This window comes from Corticium candelabrum, chromosome 1 (genome assembly GCF_963422355.1).
Source record: "Corticium candelabrum chromosome 1, ooCorCand1.1, whole genome shotgun sequence".
In the NCBI taxonomy this organism is placed as follows: Eukaryota; Metazoa; Porifera; class Homoscleromorpha; order Homosclerophorida; family Plakinidae; genus Corticium; species Corticium candelabrum.
Window position 1 is genome coordinate 713,325 of NC_085085.1, and position 10,000 is coordinate 723,324.

General features: G+C 34.8%; 2 protein-coding genes across 3 annotated transcripts in view; both read left to right on the top strand.

Moving 5' to 3' along the window:
• The window catches only part of LOC134196470 (collagen triple helix repeat-containing protein 1-like), a 2,046-nt gene extending 358 nt beyond the window's left edge, over positions 1-1,688 (top strand). The window contains exons 2-7 of one of the 2 annotated variants that reach the window (XM_062665618.1): positions 1-12; positions 97-244; positions 306-393; positions 470-656; positions 718-1,011; positions 1,079-1,688. The exon at positions 1-12 is cut by the window's left edge and continues 28 nt beyond it. In XM_062665618.1, the coding sequence (XP_062521602.1) occupies positions 567-656; positions 718-1,011; positions 1,079-1,429 (735 nt within the window). In that variant the 5' untranslated portion in view covers positions 1-12; positions 97-244; positions 306-393; positions 470-566 and the 3' untranslated portion in view covers positions 1,430-1,688. Of the gene's footprint in view, positions 245-305; positions 394-469; positions 657-717; positions 1,012-1,078 lie in introns of both variants that reach the window. The other variant, XM_062665609.1, reaches the window with a different exon arrangement.
• LOC134192833 (alpha-N-acetylgalactosaminide alpha-2,6-sialyltransferase 1-like) overlaps positions 1-6,503 on the top strand; it is an 11,477-nt gene extending 4,974 nt beyond the window's left edge. Inside the window, exons 8-18 of the mRNA XM_062661596.1 lie at positions 470-493; positions 718-1,049; positions 1,093-1,160; positions 1,210-1,292; positions 3,245-3,438; positions 3,503-3,548; positions 3,744-3,863; positions 3,933-4,637; positions 4,695-5,425; positions 5,487-5,792; positions 5,860-6,503. Coding sequence (XP_062517580.1) covers positions 470-493; positions 718-1,049; positions 1,093-1,160; positions 1,210-1,292; positions 3,245-3,438; positions 3,503-3,548; positions 3,744-3,863; positions 3,933-4,031 — 966 coding nt within the window. The 3' untranslated portion in view covers positions 4,032-4,637; positions 4,695-5,425; positions 5,487-5,792; positions 5,860-6,503. The remainder of the gene's footprint in view (positions 1-469; positions 494-717; positions 1,050-1,092; positions 1,161-1,209; positions 1,293-3,244; positions 3,439-3,502; positions 3,549-3,743; positions 3,864-3,932; positions 4,638-4,694; positions 5,426-5,486; positions 5,793-5,859) is intronic.
• The last annotated feature ends 3,497 nt before the right edge of the window (positions 6,504-10,000 follow it).

Consider the following 10,000-nt stretch of genomic DNA (forward strand, 5'->3'; position numbering starts at 1 on the left):
AACATACATATGGTATGGTACTAAACTATTACATTATTGATTGGTGAGGAGGTGCTACAACGGGATGTCTTGATTATAATGTGTGGTAATGTCAAGGTGTACCCATGGACTGTTTATACTGCAAGATGGTTCATTATGTTACGAGTCGCTTTGTCTATAAGAGGTCATAGAAGTTGGGTTGTTTAATCATCATTGAAATTTATGGAATGCTGTCTTCTTTGGGTGCCTGCAATGAGTTCATGAAGTATGTACATGGTACCTTATCTCCAGTGGTTTGTGATAGTGTAGGAGATCGATGCAAATAGGGTGTTTTTACAGAAGACCAGAGAAGACACTTCTTTGTATGACAATGATACACCAGCTGTTGGGTAGAAATTTGAAGAGGAAGACTGGGTGAGGAAAGTGTTTGAGACCATGTTTGGTAGACAATCTTTGAGATATTAGGTTTTATGGAAATGTCTTGTTTTAGACTATAGCTGCTTTGGATGTGAGGGTGTGTGAGGAGGAGTATATAAGAGCAAGCTCACCAGCTCACTTCATCAGTATCGAGGATATCGGTCATCATCATGTTTTCATTTTTTGTGACAATTCTTGTGCTCATTCAAGTCATTGCTACTTCTGCTGGTCAAAGTGTGTCAGATGAGAGAAATCAGCAGGTTATGATGATACATCAAGTAGTAATTAAAATATATTATTCTGATTTTGTTTACTGAGTAGACATGTGTGTCTGCTGGTGTACCTGGAGTACCTGGATCACCTGGAGTTAATGGATCACCCGGACGAGATGGAATGAAAGGAGAAAAAGGATTGAAGGGAGAGAAAGGATTCGTTGGAGATGTTGGTGGTAAAGGTAATGCTGGGAAGATAGGTCCACGAGGTCCACAAGGTCCACAAGGAATAAGAGGAGAAACAGGCCCAGGAAGAAAGGGAGAGAAAGGAGAAGCTATGATGCTTAACTGGAAACAGTGTGTGTGGCATAAACCTGATGATAAAGATACTGGTCTGATTCAGGTTATTCCAACTCGATTTGTGATTACAATTATCAAAATGTGACTTGTTTCTGCTTTCTTTTCAACAGAACTGTAATTTTAGGAAACATGACAGCAATTCAGCTTTACGTGTTGTGTATGCAGGATCTCTCAGAGTTTACTGTCGCATAGGTGGGTGCTGTTCTCGATGGTATTTTACATTCAATGGTAACGAGTGCAGTGGACCTACAACCATCGAAGGAGTTGTGTTTGGAGATCCAGCTAAAGATAATCCTCACAGGCATACACAGATTGAGGGATACTGTGAGAACATTCCAGCAGGTCAAGTCACAATTGGATTCAACATTGGAAGCTGTAAAGGACCGGCGTATGATGGCTATACAGGATGGCATACAGTATCTCGCATTGTGATTGCAGAAATTCCTCCATCACAAGAGTGACTGAATTAGAGAGGCAGAACTTGTGTTCATCCTGTTTGTGAATGTTTATGTATGTTTGAGCGGACTCAATCAAGTCTTTAGAACCAAACAATGCAAATAGATTTTGTCTCCATATGATCTCATTCTGATTGCATGTTGTGCATTCCTTACTTCCAGTGCTTGACATTTAGGCTTTGTGAGGAGGTATTGTACTAATAAAATAACTATAAGTATAAAATTATTAATTAACCGTCAAACTTTGACATTCATACCTAGAATACATATAACGTCAGTACAGTACAGTATACCTTTGCAGCAGCTAGCAGAGACTCTGAGCGCATACACACAGTTTCTTTTCACTACAATCTACAGTTTCATTTCCAATGTCAACAACAGTCAACATTATAGTTATGTATATATACAAATGAATGGGATGGATTTCGTCATGCAAGTAGTAGCCTCGAACTTCCAGACCAGAGAGCGCGCGAACTCTAGGCAAGTAGTCGAATACGTGACTTTCCAGCACCAGCTGCTATCTACTTGAACGGAACTACTACACTTCAAGTTGGGTCTTCAAGTAGAGCCCGACTACTATAATTTGTCCGGCGGAAAGGGGTCTGGCTACGCGAGACTACTTCGTGCAACGCAGAAATCCGTATTTGGTCTTCTTTTAATATTTCTCGCGTTCGCGCCATCTGTGAAAGAGTTTGAAATTCGAATGAGGCGCTTTCAAACAGTTTCCGTATATTTTGCTAACGTGCGCTAATTGGGGAAATCCCCAAATGTTCGTTTTCGTTTTTCAGATCCCGGATAAAAAATGAAAGTCGCAGAAGTACTGAAGTGTTCTGTTTGCGCTTAGTTTTCGTCAAGAAACGCTATGGTACGTACCTCACCCTTGGTCAACACATAGAATAAGGTTTGTTGTGACGGTAATTTGGCATCTCGCTTACCTCCAGATACTACAATGTGACTTTCTTTACTCTCTAGTCTTTCAGAAGCTACCAATTGGGAAGTCAGCTAGACAGATTAAGTTTTGAGGATCTATCTATCTCTCAAATATGGTTTCGTGTACTGGAGCGTTCTGTAGAGTGCTATACTGCCAAATTTTAGGGGGTGCCACAAACTTATGCACAGCGGTGTATGTTTCCAGTTGCCAACACTCTTGTTGCTCCCTTATCAATACACTTCTTCCATCTATTCCTATTCTGTGATAACTTATACCAGTCTTTCTCCGAAATTTCCCGACACCTGAGATCTGATAGAACTACATCTCGCCATCTTCTCTTGGCACCGTGACACTGTGACAGAGTCTCTTTGAATGTAACTCACCAAAGAGTACCTGTTTTGGGCTCCGATTGTCATTCATACGTACCACGTGACCAAGCCAGCAAAGACGATGTTTTGATAGAATGTCTGACATTTTTTCTTTCATGCCCAAATCTTCTGCTAGCTGACGTGACGAAATTCTCTTTTGCCACTGCTCTTGTCTTGTGACTCCCACAATAGATCTGATACACACACACACACACACACACACACACACACACACACACACACACACACACACACACACACACACACACTCACACACACACTCACGCACACACACACACACACACACACACACACACACACACACACACACACACACACACACACACACACATGCACATGCACACGCGCGCACACACACACACACACACACACACACATACACGCACTCACTCACACACACACACACACACACACACACACACACACACACACACGCACACACACACACACACATGCACACACACACACACACTCATTTACTGTACAGGCATCTGTTAAAATTCTATAATGAATACGGTTCCTGTGGTTGGATATGAGGTTGATGTGGGCTTAAAGTGTACACATAATATTGTGTATCCCGAGAGCTTGTGGGTATATCAGAATGTCTCTGCAAGTGGGAAGCTGCTACTCATGCCATTCAAGCTGTTGAATTTTGATTGGCTGATTAGCATATTTACAACACACAGTATCTCGTGGTTAGTAATTTGGCATCAAAATGCCGTTTGTGTTTGAAACGTTGGTTTGTTGTTGTGTTGCTAGGGGATGGAGAAAGGTTCCTACTCACTTGGCACTGTCTCCAAAAGATGTAAGTCTGTGTGTGCTATTAGTTGTTAGAAGTTGTGTGTGTGTGTGTGTGTGTGTGTGTGTGTGTGTGTGTGTGTGTGTGTGTGTGTGTGTGTGTGTGTGGTGTGGTGTGTGTGTGTGTGTGTGTGTGTGTGTGTGTGTGTGTGTGTGTGTGTGTGTGTGTGTGTGTGTAAACCATACATACAATTATTTCTAGGCTGCAATATTGCATCCAAATTTTGTTCATTACGTACAAACTAAGTGGCTACAGACAAATGGTCGTAAGCCATCTGCTGGCATGCTGGCTCTCATTCTATCTCTTCATGTCTGTGATGAGGTCAGTCTATCTGGTCATTGTGTACATACGACTGCATATTTCAAATTTACATAAAATTTCAATTATTAGGTTGACGTTTTTGGCTTTGGACGTAATCAGTATGGCAACTGGCATCATTATTACGACAAAAACGAAAACAAAAACGTCAATCCCTTCAGACATACCTGAGTACACGATGCTGAAACTGAAGAGGCGGTGAGAGTGGCTTTACACAAAGCCGGTGTGATTCGATTTCATGCAGGAAGGACTTGACTTTTGTGACTGTATTTAATATTTATATATAATATATATACACATATAATATTTATAACAGTGTTTGATATCAATGAGTGATTGTGTATGTTTTGCTTTCGATATTTGGTCATAGACTCGGACTTGGACTGAATACTGTTGATGGTTACATAGCAGAATGTGTTGATTATATATGGTATAGTCATCGGAACATCAAATTGTTGTTGATGTCGTTTCTGTTTAGCTGATTTCAGATATAGCAACTTGCTAGTTACAATAGTTAATTATTTATTACTTGTTAATAGATAATAAATATTTTATTTATTGGTAATTAATAAATAATATAATTAATTATTTATTGTCTGTCTGTCTGTCTGTCTGCTTGACTATTTGTGTGTTTGTCTGTAAACAGGATATCTCTTGAACATCTTCATCTAAGATATCAATATGAAATATCAGAATATAAAGATTTTGCTAAAAATCACCAGATGAGTTTGAAATCGGCACTCAGACTCTGAGATCATTACAAATTTAGACTAAAAGGTCAGGAGAGCACATACACTTTACAGTTCTGTTGGCAAGCGGGTTGTGTGATTGTAGATGGCTTTTAGTTTAAATTGTTTTTATTGCACTTGTGGTGATGCAGTTCTCACATTAGAGCAATGGGACACCTACCATACTATACTATCACATTATTGATTTGATGATGTTGTGTTGAAAGCAGATGTCCTGATTAACTGTGCATGTAATATCATAGTTTGAAGTGTACCAGTGGACTGTTTATATTGCAAGATGTGGATTATGTATAGAAGTTGCTTTTGCCTATAAGAGGTCACAGACATTGTGTTGTTCAATCATCATTGACTTTTATGGAAGGATGTCTTGTTTGGGTGTCTGCTGCAATGAGTTCATAAATGAGGTACAGGGTAGCTTATCTTTGATGGTTTGTGGGTCATTGCAATTAGAATGTTTGCAGAGAAGACCAGAGAAGACTGTGGTTTCTATGACAATAGAGACACAAGCTGTTGGGTAGCAAGTTGATAAGGGAAGAGCTGGCTGAGGGAAAGTGTTTGAGACCATGTTTGGTAGACAATCTTTACGGACATCAGATTTTATGGAAATGTCTTGTGTTGCTACCTATAGCTATATTTGCTAGTCGGATGTGAGGGTGTGTGAGGAGGAGTATATAAGAGCAAGCTCACCAGCTCACTTCATCAGTATCGAGGATATCGGTCATCATCATGTTTTCATTGTTTGTGACAGTTCTTGTGCTCATTCAAGTCATTGCTACTTCTGCTGGTCAAAGTGTGTCAGATGAGAGAAATCAGCAGGTTATGATGATACATCAAGTAGTAATTAAAATATATTATTCTGATTTTGTTTACTGAGTAGACATGTGTGTCTGCTGGTGTACCTGGAGTACCTGGATCACCTGGAGTTAATGGATCACCTGGAGTTAATGGATCACCTGGACGAGATGGAATGAAAGGAGAAAAGGGAATGAACGGAGAGAAAGGATTAGTTGGAGATGTCGGTGGTAAAGGTAATGCTGGGAAGATAGGTCCACAAGGTCCACAAGGTCCAGGAGGGATGAAAGGAGAAACAGGAAGGAAAGGAGAGAAAGGAGAAGCTATGCCACTCAACTGGAAACAGTGTGTGTGGAATAGAAATGATAATAAGGACAGCGGTCTGATTCAGGTTATTCCAACTCGATTTGTGATTACAATTATCAACGTGTGACTTGTTTCTGCTTTCTTTTCAACAGAACTGTAATTTTAGGAAACATGACAGCAATTCAGCTCTACATGTTGCATATGCAGGAAATCTCAGGGTTCGATGTACCAGTGGTGATTGCTGTTCTCGATGGTATTTTACATTCAACGGTAACGAGTGCAGTGGACCTATGACTATTGAGGGAGTTGTGTATAGTAGACTACATGATGATCCTCACCGTCACAGACAGATTGAGGGATACTGTGAGAACATTCGAGCAGGTCAAGTCACAATTGGATTCAACATTGGAAACTGTAACAAATGGAGATCAACAACGTATGATGGCTGGACAGGATGGGCATCAGTATCTCGCATTATGGTTGCAGAAGTTCCTCCATCACAAAAGTGACTGAATTAGAGAGGAATTAGAACTTGTCTTTAGTATAGTTTGCAGTACGTACAGTACGAGGTAGCTGAAGTAGGAGGCTGGACTGCTGGTTTAATTATGCTCAGTGTTTCTCTTTGTTGTCTCTGAATGTCTAGCTATGATACCTATAGATGCATGTGAGGTAGCGCGGAATGATGAAGTACTATATTAGTCTTAGACCAAATAATGCAAATAGACTTTGTCTCCATAATCTCAATGTTTGATATTTAGTAAGAATTCTAGTTGGTCGAATGTGATGTTGGCCTGCCTTTTGTTTCACAACGCTCTTACCGTCTATTAAAAGAAGAAATGCTAAAACATGCAGTAGAGTCTATTACTAGAAGATAAAAATCAGATTGATCAGATCAAGTTATACTAAAAACGACTCTTTTAACGCGCGCAGGTTAAAAGTGGGGCGGACCCCACAACTTTAGCCAACGCGCGTTATAACGGACAATGAAAGAGACTCATTCGTTAACGCATGTTACATAATTTCATTATTTATTACACATTATTATGGTTCCCGGATATGATCAGGACTCGTCTAATGCTTGTCGGTTTCTCTCTATAGATAGTCATTCTATAGTTGTATTGGCTATCTCTTTCTAATATCAATTGGTTGAGAAAGAGAGTGGAGCCCTCCACTAACTATAATTTAGTTGAGGAGAATAAATTTATATCAACTCGTTGTACTAATGTTTTCCATTTGTTGCTGAATGGCAACATTCAAGACAAACTGATTAGACGAAGGTTCGATCCACATGTGGATGTTATGTTGACGAGACAGAGAAGAGAAGTGTCTATGGAAGCAGAAAGATGGTGGAAAGTAAGACACGAAATCATTAATGTATGTATGTAAATAAGACAAGAAATCATTAATGTATGTATGTAAATAAGACAAGAAATCATTAATGTATGTATGTAAATAAGACAAGAAATCATTAATGTATGTATGTAAATAAGACAAGAAATCATTAATGTATGTATGTAAATAAGACAAGAAATCATTAATGTATGTACGTAAATAAGACAAGAAATCATTAATGTATGTACGTAAATAAGACAAGAAATCATTAATGTATGTATGTAAATAAGACAAGAAATCATTAATGTATGTATGTAAATAAGACAAGAAATCATTAATGTATGTATGTAAATAAGACAAGAAATCATTAATGTATGTACGTAAATAAGACAAGAAATCATTAATGTATGTACGTAAATAAGACAAGAAATCATTAATGTATGTACGTAAATAAGACAAGAAATCATTAATGTATGTATGTAAATAAGACAAGAAATCATTAATGTATGTATGTAAATAAGACAAGACATCATTAATGTATGTATGTAAATAAGACAAGAAATCATTAATGTATGTACGTAAATAAGACAAGAAATCATTAATGTATGTACGTAAATAAGACAAGAAATCATTAATGTATGTATGTAAATAAGACAAGAAATCATTAATGTATGTATGTAAATAAGACAAGAAATCATTAATGTATGTATGTAAATAAGACAAGAAATCATTAATGTATGTATGTAAATAAGACAAGAAATCATTAATGTATGTACGTAAATAAGACAAGAAATCATTAATGTATGTATGTAAATAAGACAAGAAATCATTAATGTATGTATGTAAATAAGACAAGAAATCATTAATGTATGTATGTAAATAAGACAAGAAATCATTAATGTATGTATGTAAATAAGACAAGAAATCATTAATGTATGTATGTAAATAAGACAAGAAATCATTAATGTATGTATGTAAATAAGACAAGAAATCATTAATGTATGTACGTAAATAAGACAAGAAATCATTAATGTATGTATGTAAATAAGACAAGAAATCATTAATGTATGTATGTAAATAAGACAAGAAATCATTAATGTATGTATGTAAATAAGACAAGAAATCATTAATGTATGTATGTAAATAAGACAAGAAATCATTAATGTACAGTATGTATGTAAATAAGACAAGAAATCATTAATGTATGTATGTAAATAAGACAAGAAATCATTAATGTATGTATGTAAATAAGACAAGAAATCATTAATGTATGTACGTAAATAAGACAAGAAATCATTAATGTATGTACGTAAATAAGACAAGAAATCATTAATGTATGTATGTAAATAAGACAAGAAATCATTAATGTATGTATGTAAATAAGACAAGAAATCATTAATGTATGTATGTAAATAAGACAAGAAATCATTAATGTACAGTATGTATGTAAATAAGACAAGAAATCATTAATGTATGTATGTAAATAAGACAAGAAATCATTAATGTATGTATGTAAATAAGACAAGAAATCATTAATGTATGTACGTAAATAAGACAAGAAATCATTAATGTATGTACGTAAATAAGACAAGAAATCATTAATGTATGTATGTAAATAAGACAAGAAATCATTAATGTATGTATGTAAATAAGACAAGAAATCATTAATGTATGTACGTAAATAAGACAAGAAATCATTAATGTATGTACGTAAATAAGACAAGAAATCATTAATGTATGTACGTAAATAAGACAAGAAATCATTAATGTATGTACGTAAATAAGACAAGAAATCATTAATGTATGTACGTAAATAAGACAAGAAATCATTAATGTATGTACGTAAATAAGACAAGAAATCATTAATGTATGTATGTAAATAAGACAAGAAATCATTAATGTATGTATGTAAATAAGACAAGAAATCATTAATGTATGTATGTAAATAAGACAAGAAATCATTAATGTATGTATGTAAATAAGACAAGAAATCATTAATGTATGTACGTAAATAAGACAAGAAATCATTAATGTATGTACGTAAATAAGACAAGAAATCATTAATGTATGTATGTAAATAAGACAAGAAATCATTAATGTATGTATGTAAATAAGACAAGAAATCATTAATGTATGTATGTAAATAAGACAAGAAATCATTAATGTATGTATGTAAATAAGACAAGAAATCATTAATGTATGTATGTAAATAAGACAAGAAATCATTAATGTATGTATGTAAATAAGACAAGAAATCATTAATGTATGTATGTAAATAAGACAAGAAATCATTAATGTATGTATGTAAATAAGACAAGAAATCATTAATGTATGTATGTAAATAAGACAAGAAATCATTAATGTATGTATGTAAATAAGACAAGAAATCATTAATGTATGTATGTAAATAAGACAAGAAATCATTAATGTATGTACGTAAATAAGACAAGAAATCATTAATGTATGTACGTAAATAAGACAAGAAATCATTAATGTATGTATGTAAATAAGACAAGAAATCATTAATGTATGTATGTAAATAAGACAAGAAATCATTAATGTATGTATGTAAATAAGACAAGAAATCATTAATGTATGTATGTAAATAAGACAAGAAATCATTAATGTATGTATGTAAATAAGACAAGAAATCATTAATGTATGTACGTAAATAAGACAAGAAATCATTAATGTATGTATGTAAATAAGACAAGAAATCATTAATGTATGTATGTAAATAAGACAAGAAATCATTAATGTATGTATGTAAATAAGACAAGAAATCATTAATGTATGTATGTAAATAAGACAAGAAATCATTAATGTACAGTATGTATGTAAATAAGACAAGAAATCATTAATGTATGTATGTAAATAAGACAAGAAATCATTAATGTATGTATGTAAATAAGACAAGAAATCATTAATGTATGTACGTAAATAAGACAAGAAATCATTAAT